The sequence below is a fragment of the Micromys minutus genome, assembly GCF_963924665.1.
Source record: "Micromys minutus genome assembly, chromosome: 10".
Taxonomy (NCBI): domain Eukaryota; kingdom Metazoa; phylum Chordata; class Mammalia; order Rodentia; family Muridae; genus Micromys; species Micromys minutus.
This window is the reverse complement of record NC_137979.1, coordinates 20,064,522-20,087,344: the sequence shown is the minus strand read 5'-3', so window position 1 is coordinate 20,087,344 and position 22,823 is coordinate 20,064,522. Positions and strand designations below refer to the sequence as shown.

General features: G+C 48.6%; 1 protein-coding gene across 1 annotated transcript in view; it reads left to right on the top strand.

The window, feature by feature from the left end:
* The window catches only part of NTN1 (netrin 1), a 174,063-nt gene that overhangs the window by 94,693 nt on the left and 56,547 nt on the right, over positions 1 to 22,823 (top strand). Inside the window, exon 3 of the mRNA XM_080924252.1 lies at positions 13,083 to 13,271. Coding sequence (XP_080780378.1) covers positions 13,083 to 13,271 — 189 coding nt within the window. The remainder of the gene's footprint in view (positions 1 to 13,082; positions 13,272 to 22,823) is intronic.

Below are 22,823 nucleotides of genomic sequence, written 5' to 3'. Positions count from 1 at the left end.
CTATGCTTGGGTTCCATACTGGAAGAGTCAACCACGCTCAGAACAAAAATATCTGAAAAGAATTTGCATCTGTATTTTAAAAATGCACATTTTCCCCCTAGCATTTTCTTAACTATCTGGTGTGATCACGATACTGGTTGTAACAGGTTTTAGAATTAATCTGGGGGTGTTTGAAGGTACATAAGAGGATGTGTAGGTGCTAGGTAAATACTGCCATTTCATATATGGGACATGAGCATCCTTGAATTTCAATAGTCATAGAGTTCAGGTTGTCTTGGAACCTATTCCCTATGGACACCAAGGAACCATGGTGAAGGTATGTGTGATGTATTTGGTACCATCTTTCTATCCCAGCCTCCTAGCAGATGAGGGAAGGCAAGTTTTGCTTCTAAAGTCATGTATTGGATAACTTGATCCACTCAGGACTTAGGAATCCCTCAGAAACCTCTGACCTTTCTTGAATACACCCCTCATGGCTCTCCTTCAAGGTGGTGTGTGTGTTTATGGTAGAAATATACAGGAAACAGTGGGTGGATCGAGAAGCCTTATAATGCGTAGGGTGAAGACTCTGGTGGCTGATTAAATGGCTCCATGGTATACAGAGCCACTCTGGACACATTACCTAATCATGTGCCAGTGGACAGAGTTAGCAGTGGTGGCAGGTGTCGGCCGTGACAACCCATTTCAAGTGCCACCTAGTACCCACTCCTTCCAGTTGTCCACTTCATCTTCCCAGTTGTGGCTTGGCCTGTGTTCTCTGTCTTCTTTTTTATAGACTTCCCATAAGTTCCTGCTCCTTTGGATGCTCAGAGTTCTAGCATGGAACTCCCAGTTTGGGAACAGGGCCTCAAGGAGGGGACAGCCTTTCTTATTGACATGCACAGGGCCTATGTCTAAAGCAAGCAGCCAAGGAATTTGGTACACTCTGTTTCTTGACACAGACTTTTCTTTCATGAGAGTGTCTGTGTCCCCTGAGGGGCTCTTGCCTACACTCTAGGATGGTATATTATCCTTAAATCCAGGGGAGATGTTCAGGGTACTTAGCAGGTCACATTTCACAATGCTAACCTCGAATAGAGATGCCAGCTGCGGGCCATTACATTGGTACAATCCTGTTGCCTTTGAAACCCCCAGAGGTGGCTGCATTTATTTGTTTGGTGTGTGTGTGTGCTCGAGTGTGCGTGTGCGTGTGCGTGTGCGTGTGCGTGTGTGTGTGTGTGTGTGTGCCAGATCACATGTGTGGAGGGCAGAGGGCAACTTGCAGGAACGGGTTCTCTTCCTTCCACCACATGAGTTCCATAGATCAAACCCAGGTTAACTGACAGCAAGTGACTTTATCCTCTGAGCCCCGACTCACCGCCTCTATCGCTCTGTTGCTGCTCTGCTTCCATAGCCAGGGCAGTACAGAGATACCATTGTTCTCCGGGGGAAGAGTTACAGCTTCCATGGGCCATGTTCTGTGGTACTGGGACCCTACCAGCAGGACTATTGGGATCTGTCTTCTACAGATGAAACCCCTGTGCTTGCTTGCCCTTCTATCTCCTTCTCACACACACAGTGTTCAATGCAAAGAACCAGTATCATTTCCAGGCTTGACTTCCCTGTCCTAACTCCTCAGCAAGAATGTTCACGGGCCCAGGCCTAGTTGTAAACCTGTAACAGCCACTCAGCCCCAAGGCCCAGAGGTATCTCTTTGAAGGTTCCCTGAGTCAGAAGGTTTTACTTCTTCTTCAGACTGGACCCTCCTTTATCTTGTCCCTCTACTTGAGTGTCTCTAGGGATGGTTAGGTCACTCACTTCTGGGGGTGACCCATTCCAGCTCCCTTGGTCAGCTGGAATTTGCTATCCTCTGTCATTCCATCTATGTGGCGGGTCACCCACTTTCTCTTCCAGGACATGATTTTTAATTAAAGTCTTTAATTATAATCCCATAAGCCCTTTACTGATCTCTAAATAAATCTTACCAACTGATTTGATTAAAAAAAAAAAAAAAAAAAAAAAAAAAAACAGATCCAGAATTGGGGCTCAGAGTTTGATGAAAGGCTCTTTTGTTAACCTTTTGGGCCACTCAGATGGTACTTCCACCCTGCCCCATAATGGAGAGGTCTTTGTATGCCAAGTTAAGGCATCCTAGGGAAGAAGGAAGCTCCTGGGTGGGGCAGAGTGGTATGTTCATCATTTTTATATGTCACACAGTGGGAGAGCTCCAGTGGGCGATGCCTTCCCCCTTCTTATACATCTCCATATGGTCTTAAGAGGTCCCAGGATGCACCAGGCAGGTGGTACATGCTTTAATTCCAACCCTGGGAGGCAGAAGCAGGTAGATCTCTGTGAATCTGAGACCAGTGAGTTCCAGGATGTGGTAACACCCTGTTTTGAAAACAAACAAACAGGAGGTCATGGTGATCTCTGTTCTTTTTCAGCAGAGGGCACATGTACAGGGAGGAACAAGTTGGCCCAGAGCCAACAAGTACTACAGAACTACACAACCCTTTGGTTCCCACAAAGCCTAGTAGGACTGCCCACGAGAGACCTCTAACTCCTGGGACTCACCAGCTCTCAGACCAATAGAGTCATCTTAACATTAGGCAAAGCATGAGCTTATGAGGTTAGGGAACCTGCTGGGAATAGAGGGTTGCTGAGTAAGCCTTGGGATATTAGGACACTAAACATCACTTCCTGTAGTTCATATTGAAGTAGGCATCCCGTGCCTTGACTTGTGAAATTTAGCAACCATAGCGTTGTCAAAAGAATTAGGAAAACAAGCTTTGGCCTACAATGGCTCACCAGAACCCTGATGTCAGCCTGTGCTGGTGAAGCCAAGAGTTATGTGCAGTCCAGGGGTCCTGTAGCACCGGAGGCTGACTTGTCTCTGGAGCTTAAGACCTTGGTTAGAGTTCCCCAGAGGGTTGGCTTATGGAGCTGTTCCAGTAGAGAGGGATGCAGCCCGGGAGCTGTGGGCATTGCTCCCCACTGCTGTAGAATTGAGTAGCTACAAGTCCTCAAGCCCTTGATGCCAGCCTCTCCACCACTACTGGAGTCCCGCATGTGCCAACCTTGGTGATGGGACACATTACAGATGGGAAATGACTCCAGGGAGCTGGGAGCCAGGCTTGGCTGTTCCCCTGCCCAGTGCATGGAGCCTGTGCACCACCTCTGGGGAAAGCGATTGGAAGGAAGCCCCCGTGCTGCAAGCAGGCATCTGTCAGGGCATATGAGTCACAAGGCAGGGGACTTAATAGCAGTGCCTGCCCCTCCAGCAGAAGGGGCAAGTTTTTCTCAGACCTTCGTCTTGAGTATCAGTTGCCCTTACATTTCAACAGGCAGGAGGCGGGGTTATCAAGCTGGGGGACAATGAGACTTTTGCCAGGCATGAGATCTGGAAAGTGCCCTGAGCTAGTTAGGTGAAAGGTTAGTGATTACTAACTATTGCCAGGCTCTTGGCAAAGTCTCTGCCACATTCTTCCCATCTCTTCCATAAGAGGGTAACTTGGAAGGCCACTCCTGTTCCAAGCTCGGTGTTGCCCTGGGTGAAAAACATCCTGTTTAGCTGTGTCATGCCTGGGGATGGGGTAAGGTCTTTCTGCTGGAAGTCAGCCTCTGGACCTTTTTTTTTTTTTGGAATGTATATGGGTGACTTGTCTGTCTCTTGCCCACAGAGGCCAGAAGAGGGTGCTGGGTTCCCTGGAACACATAATAAACTGTTGTTGCAAATTGCTGCGTGGGTGCTGGGAATTGAGCCTGGGTTCCCTGGAAGAACAGCCTGTGGGGTGATTTTAACTGCTGAGCCGGCTCTCCAGTCCCTGGGACCTTCCTTTGTATACTGTTATTGTTTTCACTTGAGAATAATAGGCTTTGCCTATCTTCAGAAATGGGCAACGGTGGAAGGTTCCAGAACAGGGCGGTGACAAGTTTCGAGGAGATATGGAGTGAAGGATTGCTTGGAGGCGGGGAAGTTCTAGAGTTGGGAATGGAACATAGTAGGTCAGGGATGACCTCTCTGGGTCAGGGAGGTGACTGGGGTCAGGCTCTGGAGAGGATGGACCTGAGGGCTGCAGGCAAGAGCTCAGGGCTTACTCAGACCTCCACATTTCCTCCACAGAGAGGGTCTGGGAGGGGTGTTTGTGTAGTACAAACTCTTGAGTTGCCCTGTACAGGGAAGGCCTGGGACAGTTAGGAAAGGCTCATTTCAAAGCCTTAGGGGGAGGCAGAGCAGCTAAAAAAGGGCAGAGGAAAGAAAAGGCTAACATGTTTACAGAGAAAAGGAGTCAGTGGAAAAAGTGACGGCAAGGTCAAGCAGATTTGGGAGATGGCCCTGCAGTCAACAGAGGGGAGGGGACAGTGGCTGTGTGCATGGGTAAGAATGAACTTCCAAGCCTTGGCTGTACTCTCCGGAATGCTCCGACTCGAGGGCCTTAATACCGCCTGTGGGTCGGGTCCCAACCTCAGAACCATCCTTTGCTGCCTAATTCACAGGGACTCTGTTCACTGGAGGGTCTCCCTGTCTGATGTTTCTGCTCACAGAGGGAGACGGGGGCTGGCCAGATTTCAAGCTGTCTGTCTTGACCCAAGGCCTTTCTCCAGATGCCCAGAGGCTCGTCTGGGTGGTGGCCCAGGCTTTCTTGGCAGCTTCTTTGTCTGCCTGTGGACAAAGGGGCCGAACCTTTCCCAAGCCCCACAGGTGTGAAGAACTTGTTACTGTAGTGTTTGTTCAGCCCTATTAGTGGCCTGAAGGACTGTTGACAGAGGTCTGCTTTGTGATCAGACTTGGCTAAAGCTCCCTAAGCCCTCAACAAACACTGGCCACTTATCTCAGAGACTTTATCAGAAACCATCTAAAGCCCTCTTTGGCAGGCAGGCCTCCCTGACCCATTCACTCAGGATGCTGGGTTTCCAAAGCACTTTCTACATTTTTTTTCCCCTTCTTTTTCCTACCACCCACAGCATCCTTGATATCAGAATAAAGCCTTGGTAGGGAAGACGCAGTTAGGTTTTATTTTCAAATTGGAATCTTAGGATAAAGGGCTCTTTAAACCTGTCTACCAAGAGGACACACTGAGAGGCAAGGAGGAGGGCTGCTTTGGGAGAATTGAGTTTCAGGGGCTTCTGGGCTGACAGGAGTGGAACCCTTTTCAGTTACTGGTCTTTAGTCTTCTCTTAAAGCTCTTTAGCCTGCTCCAAACTCAGAGGAAACTACAGTGCACACACAGAGGGGTGTGTGTGTGTGTGTGTGTGTGTGTGTGTGTGTCTGTGTGTGTGTGTGTCTGTGTGTGTGTGTGTCTGTGTCTGTGTGTGTGTGTGTGTGTGTGTGTGTGTGTCTGTGTGTGTGTTGCTCTCCAATATGACAGTAGGTACATTGAACCACCCATGGTGGCAGGCACTGTGAATATGGAAACAGTGCTCTCCTGTGACTGTAGGAAATGAGTAACAACTGACCACTTGTAGGGACAGACTGCAGTAAAAAGCTATGCACCTTCTCTTTCCAAATATCTTAGCTCAGTGATCGGTGGTGTGGGAGGGAGGCTGTGAGCTCAGTGACCGGTGCTGGGATGTATGGCTGGACTGTTGACCTGATAAAGAGTCAGAAGAAGCATCATCTGCTCAGGCGATCCCAGATTGAGACCCAGGACAGGGAGATGGGTAACCTCTTACCAAAGCCTCACCAAAGACTCACTTTGTTGTTACTAAAACAGCTTTCTTTGCCCCAGACCCTGAAGAGTGGCCAACCATTCACTCCCAATCTGGGAGACCCAAGCACTTAGCATTTTCGGCACCCTTCCTCCCAGCCCTGTATGGGGACCACTCTTGCCAGTCATTTTTTATTACATTGAAGTTGAAAAGTGGTGTCTTCAATGATTGAGCCTCAGGAACCTTGACTGGGACCAGAACCCTCCTGTTTTGTGTCCCCTTTGTCCTCTTAGTGGTTACCTGTGCCCTTGAATTTACTCCAACTGGTCTCGACTACGCTGTCTCTGGTTACAATCTATAATCCTTGTGTTAGCAGTGGGCCTTGGGCTGAGCCAATGGAGGCAACAGCATTAGCTGACCACACCTGGGCATCTTCAGAGGCTCTGTCCTGCTCTCTGTTGCACCCTAGTTCCTTGTGTAGTGCTGAAATTATACAGTAGGATTCAATAAATAATCGTTGACCACTAAAGTGTGCCTGCAGCCGGGCTTCCCAGTTATAAAGATACCTACAGTCTACTGCATAAATGGGCTGGCCGTCAGGATCACCCTGATCTAGTTTACCTTTAAACACAGTCACAAACTGCTGCCGGTCCCAGAGCTGTTTGGGCCTGGCTTGCATCAGCCTCTGCCCCAAAGAGAGGCCTTTCAGAGCTCAGCTCAGCAGGATCCCTGGTGCAGACAGGAACCAGGAGTGCACAGCTCTGGTTGCTCAGCAGGGCCTATTCAGGAGTTGCCACAAACTAGGCTCAGAAGACACTTACTGAGGGAGGAATATTTACAACTAATAAACAAGAGTCAGACACGTTCTAAATAAATAGTGTACCAAATGGAGTAGCGAGGTCATAAATAAAAGAAAATGGGAGTAGCCTCCAACTCTTTAAAAATAGCTCTCAAATATTTTCATGACTTTGCGCCAATTGTTTAAGAAGGTTTTCTTGTTTTTGTTTTTGTTTTTTAAATGAAGCCAGAACTCTTTCCACCTCCTTGAAGGCTCCTTGCCGTAAGCTCTACCCTTACCTTGATGCTAGGCACTTTCTCTACAGGGCGGGTTCCATCATTCAACATAAATCTGCAGGTTGGCAGCAGCGACATCACCTGGGAGTTTGTTAGGCATAAATCTGGAGGGCTGGGACTGTTGCTCAATTTGTAGAGCGAGTGTTTGTCCGGCATGCATGCAGCTCTGGGTCCTGTCACCTGGCATTGCTTAAACTGTGTATGGTGGCAGACACCTGTCATCTTAGAAGGGGAATCAGAAGGATCAGAAGGTTGAAGGATATCCTCGGCTACACTGTGAATTTGAGGCTAACTTGGGCTACATGAGACGGTCTGAGAGAGAAGCAGGGACATAGCTCCGGACATAGCGGTGCATGCCTGTACTCCTAGCACTTGGGAGGTTGTGGCAGGAGGATCACAAGTTCAAGGTCAGACTGGGCTAACAGTCATACTCTGCCTCAGAGGAAGAGAAGCTTCTAGATGGATCCCCAGCTGAACCAGTATGCAGATGCCTTTGGATTAGTGAAGGTAGACCATCCAGGCCCCTCTCTGCTTCCTTTTTAGGTCTTCTTCTGTCTGGTCCCAGAAGGACTCAGAAAGATGCTCATTTGTCTTTGTTCTGTCCCAGCAGAATGGGAGATCCCAGGTCATTCTTGGACCTGTCTTCCTTCTGGGTATAGAAGCACCATGAGGCAGGACTTGCTTCTGAACTTCCTAAAATCAAACCAGAGTAGGTCTCATTTTCATTATATATATACTTCCAGAAACAATGGGGGAGATCCAGAAGAGCTGACCATGTTTGTTTAATCTGTGTGCTCTTGTAGTGTGCATCAGAGAGAGCACCGACTCAGGTAAGGGACCAGTTTATTTTATAGAAAGCATCCAGTCTGGCTGGGCATGGTGGCCTTTAATCTCTGTACTCTGAAAGCAGAGGCTGATGGATCTCTGTGTCTTCAAGGCCTGATCTTCAAAGTGAGTTGCAGAACAGTCAGAGCTACATAGTGAGACCCTGTCATTTAAAAACAAGAGACAGAAAAGAAAAGGACAGGATATATACCCATCTTGCAGATGGTGTTTTTTGGGTTATTTTTGTCAGCCCAGAGGCAGGCATGTAAATCCAGAATTCTCTTAGCAATTGTGTAAGGAACACAGGCAAGTTTCTTAAAAGAACTGTTCTGGAGAGGAAGGAAAAAAATGAAGCCAACTGCCTGTTGATTCATCCACCCATCCACTCACTCATTTATCTATCCATTCATTTATCCATCCACCCACCCACCCACCCACCCATCCATCCATCCATCCATCCATCCATCCATCCATCCATCCATCCATCCATCCAATTATCCAATCTCATGTTGGCTAAAGGACACAGGAGGGGCTCTGGGGCTAAGACCAGGGCTTCTGACAAGACCATGACCAGATGACCTTCCTGTTTCATGAATAGGCTGGAGCCTTGGGAATTTTGGAGTATCAGAGTCAGGATTAAGTGCTGCTGGGTGCTTTGTGGACTGGGATAGACTTGGTAGGCATGTGCTTAGGTTTTGAGGTGTTTTAGGCAGAGGATCAATACATCTATGCTTTGTAAACTCACTGAATTGCTGAGATTCAGTTCTCTGCATCCAGAGCTCTGGGGAGAGTCTGTGGGATATAGATGAGGGTTCTTCTTAATGAAGTACAGAAGTCTATCTAAATGGGACTAAATTGCTTAATCAAAGCACAAAGATGAGTTTACATTAGTTCAGAGTAAGAACACAGGAAAACTACAAGACTATGCCTTTAGGACGAGGGACAGGCAGCAAATTCTCTTGGATATTTCTATCTACCTAACTATTTTCCAACCTTCCTATCTGCCTGCCCATGCGTGTACCCATCCGTTTAGCCAGCTCACCCAGCAATCCCCTCATCCATCTCTCCACCCATCCTACATCTACCTTTCCCTCTATCTATTTCATTCACCAATTCATCTCAGTCATTCATCCCATGGGTCCATCCATCAACCTGTTCCTCTATCTCCCCATCTATCTACCCCATCCATCCATCTAATCACCAATCAATTAATCCTCTCACACATACCAGTTCATTATCCCTCAGTCCACTGATTCTATACATGCATGTATCTTCTTTCTTGAGTGGTTTCTTTCTCTCAGTTATACACCCCCCCCCAAAAAAAATGTAATCAAGGCTTGCTGTGGGCTTCTCCATGTCTCCAGTGAAGCAATAAAGTTGATTAAGAGCATCCGGTCCACTTGATCAATGTGAACTCTGGTGGGTCTGCTCTTCAGTCTGGCCATTTCCTCTGTAAAAGGAGGAGCCCCTTGGGCAGCTGAAAGTACATCCTGTCTCTTTATCTCAAAAAAATTCAGGCATGAACTAGCATGTAGCTAAAGATGTATGTCTATGTGTGTGTGTGTGTGTGTGTGTGTGTGTGTGTGTCTGTCTGTCTGTCTGTCTGTCTGTGTTTGTGTATATGCTCATGTCTCTGTGTGTTTGTGTGTGTGTGTGTGTTGACTATAAAACTCAGCTGCAGGTGCCAAATGGTGAGGCAAGTTCCAGTTGACAGGAGACATGAACGAAATGGCTTAAAGTTGGAATTTAACAATGCAGAGGACATTTGGGTGGGGGGAGGAAAATGGGAGTTGGCTCTTGGTGGCCTTTCTCTTTCCTGTCAGGTTTCTGGTTGAGGAGTGGGTCTGGAGAGTCCTTGCTTCCCAGCCCCCATCATCCCCCCTGAGCCTGAGACACAGCTATAGGGAATGAGGCTGGCTCATCCAACATGCTAGTTAGCAGGCACACAGCTTAGAGTCTTTATGAGAGACCAGAGGACCCCTAGATAGACTACCAAGTCACTTCAGTGGTATGGAGCTCCTTGATCTGGGCCAAGCTGATCCTCCAGGAGGGTCTTTGCTTCCCCACCCCCATCTCTCCTGAGCTGACCTCTGTTCTAACAAAGTTGCCCTTTTCCTTCCCGCCTTGAAATCTGATAATGAAACTAATACCCAATATTTTTGCCTGGGAGAGAAGCAGGAGATAAACAGGAAGGCCCAGGGATTAGGGTGTCTCTCGGAGGTAGGGCCGAGGGCTGGTGGGAGTTGGGTGACACCTCTTTGTGGACATGAGAGACGCAGATGTGAGCCGCTTTGCCCAATGCATTTTTCCATCTGTGCAGAGAAAATAAAACAAAGAGAAAAGAAAACAAGCTGTAAAATACTTTGCAGAAGTCTGAGCATGGGTAATTATCACTTGATGCTCTTTGACAAGCCCAAGGAGGGGCAGGGGGTGCTTTTTGATGTTGGCCTCCGAGTTTTCTTTTGTATGACCAGTTGTTTGGAAAGAACCTTTTGTTGGTGCGAGGTGTGCATAGAAGGAGATCTGGACTGAGCTTTCCCAAGGATGCCGGGCAGCTAGAGCCTCCTTTACAGAGGGGGACATGTGCGTGTGTCCACCTCCACGAAGGACCTAAAGATGCTGCAGTGAGGCCTTTCTGTGCGCAGAGGAGGGCAGCAAGACTCTGGGGATCCTGGTAGATTCCTGGTGCTGGGCAGGTGCACCAGATTTTGGAGTTTCTGTTCTTGCAAGAAAGATTCAAGTTCTAGCCTGTAGGTCAGGTTCAGCTGTTTTGTATAGTGATACTGGTGATCTTCTCTGGGATAGTCTAGCAGCAGGGAGACAGTGCCTGTTGCTGGCCAGGACTCTACTCACTGAGTCTGGTGCTGGGCCTCTCCTAGTAAGTCCTATTCCTTGTCTTACTGAGAGAGTCCAAAGAGATAGTGTAAATGTAGCAGTCATCCATGAAGAGGGTGGGGCGGAGATGCAGCTTCTATGTGTCTGGTTGAACTCAGTCACCTGGGGACACCAGCTCTCAGGGACACTTCCTAGGTTCCTGGGAGTCAGATCTGGGAGTTCAGACTGGCTTCCAGCTGCTTCTGGACTGCGGTACAGACACTGTGTGAACGCTACCTCTGCTTGTCAGTTGAGTGACTAATGGACACATGATTTGGGGACTGATTCCTGGAAGAACATTTAAAGAAGCTTGTAACACCAGAGAGCAAAAATCCAGAATTTCACAAGAAATAGCATCCCAATAAGAAACCAGTTTTTTTTTTTTTTTTTTTTTTTTAATGTATAGTTTATATAGTAGAAAAGGCAAATGTTTTAAGCCAACCATGGGGAGAGAAAATTTGGGCCATGAACAGGCAAGGCATACACAGAGATGGAAATGTAGACATAGGGAGACGCACCCCCTCTTCTGTAGTCATGGGCGAAGGTGGATGTCCAGTCGGCCTTTTCCCCTGACAAGTTGCAAACATTTTTTTTAAATGTTGATACCAAATGTGTGTTGTTATTATTTTCAAGGGTATGATGAAGTGAGAGCTATCACTTCCTGCTAGTAGGAGGCAAAGCCAGTTTAGCCTTGCTTGGGGGCAACTTGGTGTTTTCTGATCCAAAATTGAAAGGATGGAGATCCAGGATTTAGCGGAATTCTGCCCTGGGGAATGAACAGTCCATCCTTAGTCAGAGCAGAGTTCTGATGTGCACGTTCAAAGCTGGTCTGAGGTTTATAACATGGCCAGCAGGGAATAACCTGGTGGGGCAGCTTTCAGAGATCCTGCTTGCTCAGTGTGCCTGTCTCAGACTAAAGACTAAAGACCACGATGTCTAAGGACCAGACAATCTTTAAAGATTATATTGACACTAAAAAAAAAAAAAGATTATTCTGAGAAAAAGGCTACAAGGCAAATAGGTATGATCTATATTTATAAAGCACACTAACGGTCCCATAGCTGGGCCCAACAGGAAGCCCCTGTTTTCACAGTGGTTGGGGGAAACAGGAGCGCATCTCTCTCCTTTTTCCATTGGTTTTTAAGTCTATGGCATTAAACATCGTGTCTCTAGAAGTTCCATAAAACATGTATCGAGCATGCAGCATAAAGACAGGACAGTGAATATGAGTATCCCTTCGTGGAATGTGATGGGGACCTCATCCAAGCAAGGGCCAGATGTGGGCTTAAAAATGACACTGATGTCACACCCCCTGGATGGTAAGATGACTGCAGCCAGACAAAGAGGTATGACCTGCAGGAAAGGAAGACAAGCTGGCCTTGGAATGGGAGGGGCAGCCCTATACTGGGCATGCTTTCAAAACTGATCAGAGTTCAGAATAAATGAAGCAGAGGGGTTGGGAGGCTGGGGAGTAGAGCTGAGGCTGGGGAGTGAGTAGGTCTGACTTGTTAACAGCTCCCCAGGGCTGTGCTAAATGACCTTGACTTTATCCTTATGGACACCTTCAGATTGGTGTAAAATTCCACTCTGGTCACAGTTGTCTCTATGACATGTCTCCAGGACTACTCGATGATGCAAAAGTTCCATCCTTTCTATAAAATGGCATCACGTTTGCACAGAGCCTTCACACATCCTCCTGTGTCTACGTAAAACCATAAAACGCATCTCTAGCTGGGCAGCGGTGGCACACACCTTTGATCTCAGCACTTGGGAGGCAGAAGCAGGTGGATCTCCAAATCTGAGGCCAGTTTCCAGGACAGCCAGGGCCACACAGAGAAGCCATGTCTCAAGAAACCAACCAACACACACAAACCTCATCTCTAAATGGTTTATACTGCCCATTACAATGTAAATGTTATGTAAATGGACACACAATAATTCTTAGGGACTAATGACAAAAAACAATGTGTTTCAATATGGATGTAGCGCCCCCCCCCCCCCCCCAGATATTCTGGATCCACACAGTTGTCTGAATCCTACAGAATCAGACAGACAGAGGCTGAATGGAGAGGAAGGGGCAATGTGGAGAAGGTGACTCTGGGTCCAAGTAGACCTCAGACTTGAAGCTGGAAGTGAGGGTTTGTGGGTCATGAGCAGAGAGAGGTGATGTGAGATGCAGGAGTTAGATCCCAAGGGCAACAGGGAAGGTAGGATGAGAACTGACCTCAGAGCTAAGTGGAAGGGGGATACCACTGGCAAAGGGGAGAGCCACAGAGGAGAAAGCCAAGGGTCCTCTGCGGTGCTGGGTGGTGGGAAGGAGAGGGGCGGTTGGCTCTAGAGTTCTGGTGGCAGGAAGAGGAGGAGCTGGAGGTGCAGGTGGCTGGTGACAGAAGCCTGGGCATCTGGGTATGGCCTGTTCCTGCTGGGAGACTTAACTTCGTTTATTTCTCCCAGCTCTGGAGGCTGCAAGACCAAGGTCATGGCGTGGGAGGCTTCTGCCCTGGTACTGTGAACTACTCAACCAATGTTTATAGTGCCCTGGAAAGAAGTATAAGGAGAGGCTCCCAGAGCATGACTCTCCTGCCTGGAGATGGAGGGGGACCTGGGATGGGCCTCTCTGCAGGGTGTCTGTCATTCCCATCATCCCCTTGTGCTGATGGTTCCTCTCTGTTCTCCTGCAGCCTGCAACTGCAACCTCCATGCTCGGCGCTGCAGATTCAACATGGAGCTGTACAAGCTCTCGGGGCGCAAGAGCGGCGGTGTCTGTCTCAACTGCCGCCACAACACCGCAGGCCGCCACTGCCATTACTGCAAGGAGGGCTTCTACCGAGACATGGGCAAGCCTATCACCCACCGGAAGGCTTGCAAAGGTAGGTGGTCTTGAGGGTCAGAGAGCAGGAGCTTTCAGGGACACTAGGCTCCCTCGTTCCCCCTCCTCTCTTTCTTTTCTTTCTTCTACAAAGGGGAGTAGACTGAGGTGTGCACACATACCCCACCCCACCCCCCTTCTCTCAAGGCCTCCCTGGTATTTGGAGGTGAAAGGCAAAACAAAGGGCCAATGGAGACACGGCTCAAAGAAGAAAGCAGTAGGTGTGAGCCTTTATGAGAGCGCAGGGCCAGGCTCCCGCCACTTCCCCCTTCGCCTCCCTCCTCCTCTCCAGAGCACAGGTGTGCTGCATACCAGAGGAAAGAGAGTCATGTTCACCAGGCTTACTGTCGGGACAAAGGACCCTCTTTTTCCAGCCCCTCACGGACATACTTCTTTGGATGTGTTCTCTCTGCCTCCCGTCCCACCCCCATCTCACACACAGAGACACACACACAGTCACAGGGAGGTTGGCAGTTTCAGGATCAGGGTCTTAGAAGGAACATTTAATCCATCTTCAAATAGCTTTATTCTTCAGGACCAAGGGGAAGGGGGGGGGGGAAGAAGAGGATGGGAGACTAGTTTTGTTCACCGGAGCAAGCACTAATGTTTTAGCTTTCTGGTGTTTGTTTTCTCGTCTCACCAACAGAACGAAACGAGCAATGGTCAGGTGACTCCGGGGGGGGTGAAAGGTAGCCCCCTCTCCCTACTTCACAGTATCCACATCAACCTTTGGGAATTCCTGGGTCTAGGGCCAGAGTATGCCTGAGCATGAAATGAGGGCTCCTGGAAGACAATGGGGACTTAGGAACCTTGACTCAGGAGGGTGCAAAGCCATGGCAGATAGCTCGGTGAGGAACTGCAGCAGGTGACCCTTCTGGATGCTGCTTAGCCTCTGAATGACGCAGAGGTGTCTTCCTAACCAGAAATACACCGCCGGTTGGGTGCCTACGTGCAGCCTGACTGCATGTGACTGTATATGACTTGACGGACCCAGCGCACAATGAAAATACAGGGCTCCTTATGCAAAGATGACAATGAATTCCAAGACATCAGCGGCAGAGCTTCAGGCAAGCGTGTGCCTTTCTGAGCACCGAGCCACTTCTGCATGTACGGATGCTTCCTTAATAACCAAACAACAGCAACCGAAACTCCACTGGCTCTTCAGACTCTCCTCTGAGAGAGAACTCTTGGATTCCTCTTGTACAGATGAGCAAGGTATCTCTCAGGATGTAGGCAGGCCCTCCTTCCAGGTCTCGGGCCATTGGCTACCTTTGCTGGTTGCCAAGGGAGTTTGAATATAAAGGAGGCAGGGCTATTTCCAAATCAGAGAGAAAAACAGATTTGGAAAAGAATGTTCCAGGACGCTCTGAGGAGGGGCAGATGGCCCAGGCAATGAAGTCCAAGGATATTCTACATTGTCAGGAAGCAAGGGCAGGACAAGGCTAGGGAGATGGTTTGGGGTCTTCAGAGAACAGAGTTGGAAGCTGTCCGACTCCTTTGCCTTTGTCCAAAGTGGCTGCTGTCTCTTTTACAGAAGAAATGGAAGCTAGGATCTCACAAACCGCTGACCAACACGATTTATTGGCCATTTGGCCAAGAACTTTGTTGTGTTAGCCACTTCAGTGGGCAGTTCTGTACCTGAGAGCAGAAAGGTCCAGGATCTCCCTAATGAAGGATGCTTCCTGCCCTGGTTGGGTTTTTGTTTTTGTTTTTTTTTTTTTTTTTTTTTTTTTTTTTTTTTTTTTTTTTGCCTTTGGAGCAGAGATGCTCAGTTTCCTTTGCCAGCTGAGGCTTCTGGTGGGGCAGGTACAGAAGAGTGGGTGTTCTGTGACTTCAAATGCTGGAGCCCCTGGGGGCCATCTTCAGTTGCAGTCCTGGATATCAGCTGTGCCCAACCTGGGTGGGAACCCAAGAATAACCTGGAGAGGGAAAGCTGAGCTGGGTTCTGGTTGGGGAGAGACTGGAAAGAGTGTGTGGGAGAAAGGCAGGGATCAGGAGCCCCACCCCAGGTGAGGAAGGAGTGCGATCCCAAGCCCTGACTGACTGGTGAGAAAGAGTAGGGTGTGAATAAAGGCCTTGCCTCATGACTGGTGAGAAAAGTCTCTCCCCGATTAAGGGGCAAGAATGTGAGACAGAAGTAGCCACCTGATTGGTTGAGAAGGAATCCCTAGAGAGTTCTAGGTCTCTGTCTCCTGCCCTTTCTCCCCAAGTGTCGCCTCTTAGAAGATGTGGGAACTTTGAATACCCTGTTACCAGAAATTATCCTGGTGATCCTGGCAGGAAGTAGCTTTAGGAGCAGTTCAGAGGCTACGTGGGGAGAAACCCGTCTGCCTGTCCTCCAGGGCCACGTGGTTTAAGCAATGGTTCTTTGCATGCAAGCTTGTTGGTCCCCCGTTTTGTGCTCCCTGACAGCTTGTTCTTTGAGGAGTCCGTATCTCTTTCCCTAGCCCTGGCCTCTGATGTACCCTGGAGGAGCCCCATGCTAGGCGCCCACAGGAAGAGCTTCACTCTTTTGCTTTCTCCTAATTTCATAGAGGAATTGGGACAACTGGCTCTCAACTCCCAAGTTGGCTTGAGAATGGCCGTGGAGTCCTCTTTACCCCCTGACTTCTCAGGGCCTGGGAGGGGCCCAGGCAGGGGGCCCAAGGCCACCCATACACTGCTGCCGATTGGCTGGCTCAAGACCTTGTTCAGTGTCGAGCAGGGGTGGAACCAGACAAGAACAGCTTGGAGCAAGGGCATTTGATTCCAAACATTACTATGCAGTCTTCCCATTTGGGAAGTTTCATAGCAACAAATTTGTTGGGGTCTTTCTCCCCTCCCCTAGCTTAGGAGCAAACCGGGCCTGGCAGGGTTGGTGCATACAAAAGGCTGTAATAAACATGCCCAGGGAACAGGCCGCTGCGCTTTCAGCTATTCAGAGCAATTTCACAGCGCTGGGCCAGCCTCATTATGGTGTGGGCTGTTGTCCTATACAAAGTCAGATGAGATGAATTTCTCCCCTTTCTCCCGCAAAATGCTTCGTGAATGATACTCGTCCTGGAATCTGTCAAAAGATGGGAGTTTTTGTTTACCATCTGACTTCTTTATGGACTTAGCAGGCACTTTCTTTTTTTAGAGCCCGCAAAGAAGACGTTGCTATTTAAGCATCTCAGCCGTGCCTCCATTGATAACAATATTAATTTATCATTTTCCCAAACCATCTGTGATGGATAAAGACATTCCAGGAGGCTCCCGTGAACCGAATTGTGATGAGAATTAAGAAATTAACCACCACATTGAGCTTCCCCATCACAAAGGGCCTCCGTTCCATCTCGCTGAGCAGCAGCCTGTTCTTCCCGCTCGCTGCCCTGCCCCCTTCTCTTCTTCACTGAATGTGGCTCAAAGAGGGCTGCTAAGGCTGCGGAGCCTTAGGAAGATGCAATCATTAGTGGGACCGAAGCACGAGACCGGGCTCACCAGCCCTGCCCTGCAATCTTGAGGCTCCCATCAACCTTCATTCCTGCAGCTCTGCCAAGGGTTGGGGGGAAGGGGAGAAGTGAGAACCCTAGTTCAGCCCCTCTGGTTTCTTGGGGCCACTGTGTGGAAATCTCCCCTGCCAGTTATTGTTCTTTGGGGTTTTGTTTTTTTTTTTCTTTTTTTCTTTTTCCCTTCCTGGCATCATTGGCATATTTTCCCCGACTTGTCATTCTTGGTGACCTGAGGATTACCTGGGATGTTGTAAAATGCTGCCTGAGCTCCACCCCAGGGATTCTGGTTTCATTAATGGGTCCATATGAGATGGAGACAAACTGGCCTTGGAAAAGCTCTCCAAGGCCCAGAACTGCCAGGGCAGGGTTTGGTGTATATGAGATTAAGGTGGCAGGTTGCTCTCCATGTGGATTCAGGAAGTCCCCAGAGGAGGCTCAGGCCCTACAGTTTATTCCTTTGAGGGGAGAGATTACTAGCTGATAGGTTCAGATGTTTTAAAGACTCTTGATGAACACTTGGAGGGGCACTTAAAGTTCTTTTCATTTTAAGTTTTGCTGGGTGAGACCTGTGTTTAGACCTGGTCCTCTGAGACTCAGCAGAGCTAAGTCCTCCCCACACCCCTCTTCCTGACTCTGTGACAGTGTCCCCTCACCCTACAGAAGCATCAGGTGTACACGGTCCCACTTTCTGGGTCCCTTGTGACAGGTCCACGTTCTGTTGTAGTTTGGGTGGTTCAGGGAGGAGATTATTTACACAGAGGATAGATAGTGGCTATTCACTGCGGCTCTTGCGTAGGGCACAAAAGTGCCTATCCACAACATGGCCTCCAGTTTACAAGGAGAGGAAGAGGCAGCTCAGATCCCGTAGCCAGGAGAGAAACTCCAAAAAGGGCTTAGCTCAGCATGGCCCTGTTGCTGTAGCTTTGCTATGCTGTGTTGGGTATGTGAAGTCAAGGGTCCAACTACGGGTATGGCTCTTGTATACAGTCTACAGGGCATCAGGCTAATCATGGCATCTTAAATCTCTGTCATCTTACCTATGGAATTATCTTCAGGTTTCTGGCCACTGAGTCCCTTTCAGCGTTGACATTTCACATTCTACCTGCCATTCTTCAGGACTCAAACATCCTGCCTCTCCTTGATCCAACAGGGGTCATTCCGGATAGCAGTGTGTTTGTGACTAGGAAGAGCCAGGCAATAAGGAAGGGTGACTTTGTTCAGAGGTCTAGACAAATGACAAGTGACCTTGACCCTGTGACTCACACTCACCCTGTGCAGTATACCATGGGGGAACAGTATCCCTCGGCCTAGCGCTGGTGTGAGCTCCCTAAAAATCTTTGCTAGCCAGCTCTATTCACTACCCCGTGTGAGTGTCCCTGCCCTTCTGCCTTTTCTCATTCCTAGACTCTACATGAACACTCCAGGGGTTCTCAGTGCTCGACTAGAAAAGACCCTGATCTTTGATTTCCCCAAGTTCTTGGTGCTCCTGGGCACGGCAGTCAAGAACGTTGAGGATATTTGACTTGGGAAACTGTTTTTCCTTTGGTGTTTCTCCTACAGAACATGGAGTGGGCCTCATGTCCAGGCTCCGGGTCAGGGCTCAGGTTTCACTTCCGGGTGAGGCATGCTTCATGGCCTCAGCCTTCCTGTCTGGAGCTGGAGAGAAGGATCCCGCCTTCCTCTTAGAGCCACCATGAGGAATAAATGAAGCACATAGCATGCATTCTGTACATGGCCACCACTGTGATTATTTGTTTAAATCAAGGAAAACAGAGACACCGGAGCCCTCACACAGTCCTTAGTAGGCACACAAAGCAGCTCTTTTGCTATTTGTTTTCTGTCCTTATTTATTGATTTTCATGACCCAATGGGTTTCATTAGGGCTGCTTATAGGGTCCAGGATGAGGGGTATTTATTTTACAGGAGCCTAGGGTCCTTACCCTAGGTCTTACTGCTGAAGAAAATCTCTCCCCCTTCCCCAATGACCATTAATTATTTATAGCTATATTTATAGCTATTCAGGGAGGGGTGGAGCCTTGTGAGCGCCCCTTCTTTAGTTATCAAATTTGCCTGCATGTCTTAGAAGTGGTTTTCCAGGACACCCTGACTTCTCCCAATGATGGGATGTTGACAAGCCCAATCTTGGATTTCAAGCTATAAATCACAACCGTTGTGGAATCAAAAGTGCAGTATCAATCCCGAATTCTAAAGACAGCTGTCTGTCCTACTGTGCTCCTTCCTTCATCTCTTCCATTCTCTCTGCTCCGTCTTCAGCGGAGATCCCTGAGTCACAGAGAGGGTGATAAGGACATCCCACCCACAGCTGAGACTTTAACTTCTTATTCTCAGCACTAAGGCCACATAGGACTCTCTGCAGCTCCCACTACCAGCTGCCAAAAAGATCCTCTCTACCCAAAGCCCACTATTCTATGGGTACAAATATAATTATTTAGGTGGTAACCTGAAGGGCATGTCCTATCCATTTAGGCTTGCCTAACTCTTGGTGTAGAATGTAGCATTTGGTATCTGGCCTCTCAGCCAAAGGGCTCAGCCCCTGGGCAGCCTCTATGGCTGATTCCCACGGGACTGGACAGGGTCTTAGGGATGTGCCCTGGCACTGTGGCTGCACACTGTCCGTAATGGATTTGCATGCTTCGGAAGCACAAATGATGAATGAGCCCAGAGGCAGGATGTGCCCAGCAGCTGCTAATGGAGGCTCAGTGCAAAGGTGGGGACAGCTGTATTCAGCCACAGTTCTGAAAGCGCCACTCGGAAGACTAGGCTGCGTCTGAGGGCTGGCCGCCTGACCACACTCCAGCAGGCAATCCACCAAAGCCTAGGCTGATCCTCACCTTACTTTGTGTAGCTGGCCTAGGTCAAGTGCCTGGGCTGGGCCTTCCTTTCCATCTACCAACCTCCCAGTCCAAGCCTGTGTGTGCCCTTGCAGAGACAGTGGCACTCTGGGAACATGCTAAGGACCTGTGTTGTTTCTCTGTAGAACAGGTGGAGAAAGACTACTGTTCAGTAGATCACAGGGGGTCACATAGTCCACTTTAGAATTATGGGCTCCCCCTCCGCACAAATACCCCATGCATTTCCTGCACCTTGATCTGAAAGTGTCAGAGAAAAAGCAAGGCCATCCACCCTAAAACATTTATTCTTCAGTGCCTTGTTAGCAACTGCTGTGGGGAGAGGAAAGCCTGGCTTGGAGGAGGTTGACACAGACAGCTGAAGTGAGGTTTGGGGATTATCTGTGGATATCCACCATCGGCTCCCCACGCCCAATTAGCATGGAGTGTGTGGCCTTTGAGCTTGCAGTGACCCAGGATGTGAGGGGATTGGCATTCCCATCCCCTGCCTCATTCTTTTGTCCAGATGCACAGGACAGATGAAACAACCTTCTCCCCAGAGGAGAAAGCAGCGGCTTGGCCCTGAAATGAAAAAAGAGGAAAATAAGTGAATTTATGGGTGAGGTGAGTTATATGGAAGAAATAAACAGTTGGAAGAGAAAGTCAGTGAGGGGAAGCTTTCTATGAGCCCCTGGGGTAGAACATTTAGAGGAGACTGGGGTGTGAGGAGAAAGCACATAGAGCGAACAACAGTACAGGCAGCCCCAAAGCAGCTGAGCACTTGGTGGGCCCTTGGTCAGGAGGGAGGGAGGGAAGGTGGAGCAGGGGCCCTTTTACTGGCATTTGGTAGGTTCTATCCCCAAAGCATGGGAGGCCAATGCAAAGCCAAGGACAATAGTGACGGTGGTAGGGGGTGCTGTTAGAGAAGCGCCCTCTGTAAGGCAAGCCACAGTGGAGAAACAGTACTCACATGTTCCATATCCCGGCAAGGGTGAGCATCATGGGGTGAAGAACCCTCGAAGCTCAACAACCAGAAGGCAAATGATCCAGTTCAAAGTGGGCAAGCCGTTTGAACAGACACTTCCTCGGGGATGGACAGATGGCGAATAAATCCATGAAACATTAGCTGCCGCTTGGGGAAAATGCAAATTGAAGTCACACTCAGATTCCTCTCGTTGAAAATAGGAAATATAAGCTACTTAACAGCTCAAAAGACCTGGTGAAGACAAGGACCTACCGGAGCCACCACACACTGTTGGTGGGAATCCCACGCGATCTAGCTGCCCAGTGCGTCCCTTAAAAGCGAGACCTATAAGAACACCAGGATCCGGCTCACGGGCATTTCTCCAAGAGAAATAGAAACATAGGTCCTACCAAAAAAAAAAAAAAAAAAAAAAAAAAAAAAAAAAAAAACAAGCAAACAAAGCAACTGTATACAAATACTTATAACCGTCTTATTTGTAATTGTCCAGTTGCCCCAAACTAGAGACCACCTCAGGGTGTGTCGGGCTGTTCGGATAAAGCAGGTACATCCCCACTGAAGAAGAAAGACTGTTCAATTCAGAGACACGAACTGTTTCTTATGCTGCCACAGACACAGCTCAGACTCGGTTGGCCACACTTGAGAGCTCAGGCTCAACAGATGACGTACCTGGCAACCCCATTTGCATGGTAAATACTGTATAATATCAGGATAAGACATTTTGCAAAAGGTGGAACTAGGCGAAGTGCAAAGTGGGGGCTGATGGGAAGAGATTGTTGAGAGAGCAGGACCATTCTGAATCCTGATGGAGGTGGTAATTAGACCTGGCATCTGTGATACAAAACTGAAGAAGTGCACAGCAAAAACCAGTGAATTTTACTCATGCAAATTACAGGAACAGGGGGCTGGAGAGATGGCTCAGCGCTTAAGAGCACTGGCTGCTGCTCTTCCAGAGCTCCTGAGTTCAATTCCCAGCAACCACGTGGTGGTTCACAGCCATGTATACTGGGATCTGCTGCCTTCTGGCATGCAGGTGTGCATGCAGTACTCATTTACATAAAATAAATAAATCCTTTTTAAAAATTACAGTAACAATGGATGAAATGCCTTCCCTAGAGCTGTAGCTTGGGTGTGTCCCCCAGAGGTCCACTATTGGAAGCTTGATTCTCTGTGTAGCAATGTTAGGAGGTGTTGATTTTTTTTGTTTTTCCCCCTTTGGTTTTGCAAGACTGGCCTGGATCTCACTCTAGACTGGCCTGGCCTGTAACTCAGAGATTTGCCTGCCTCTGCCTTCCAGGTACCGTGATTAAAGGTGTGTGCCACCATTGCCTTGCCGGAGGCGTGCAACTGTAGGCAGGCCCTAGGACTGGCGAGATGGCTCAGTGGTTAAGAGAACTTACTGTTCTTACAGAGGAGCTGGGTTCAGTCTCCAGCACCCACAGCAGGCCGTTTATAACTTCCAGGGGATCTGACACCCTCTGGCTTCTGGATGTGTAAAGTACACATAAAACATGAATAATAAAAATGAACAAAATAATTCTTTAAAAAAGAGACAGGGCCTAGATGGTAATGTCATCAAGGCCATTACCCTGGGAGAAGATTAATGTCAGTTTCTAATGACTCTGCTTCCTGTGACCGTAGATTGTTTTAAGAAGAGCAACTCTGGCCCTTAGAGCTTGGCTCAGTTCTGCAAACAGGGAAACACGGGGTAAATCTGACTTTCTTGTCTCTCTGGCTCCGTGTCTGACCGCACGATTGTATACATACCTACGTCCCTTTCTTCCTCTCCACCACGTTGTGGTTCAAACAAGTGTTCCCTTACCTGAGGCCAAACAGATGGGACTGCCTGATCTTAGACTTTGAGCCTTTAAGATGGTGAGTTGAATATAAAATATACCTTTTCCTTTCTCTTCATTCTTTCTGTGTTTCTTGAAACAAAGTTGTCCTCGAACTCGTGACATTCCTGTCTCAGCTTCCTAAATGCTGAGATTAAAGGCGTTTGCTTCCATGCCCTGAGACTTGTTTTAAAGCAACCAGCTTCATGGAGCTTTTGTCATACTGACAGAAAATGAACTAAGAGCTTATGACACTGTCTCAGGATCTTGTCTTCTTGTCCCCATTTTCCTCACAACTCCGAAATCATTAAAAGCCGCCACACCTGCCCCTGAGCTGCCACCCCAACCCCTAACCCGTGTTCAGCATTTAATCCCCTGCCCTGGCCTTTCTGAGTCACCACCTTCTCGTTCTGCTTG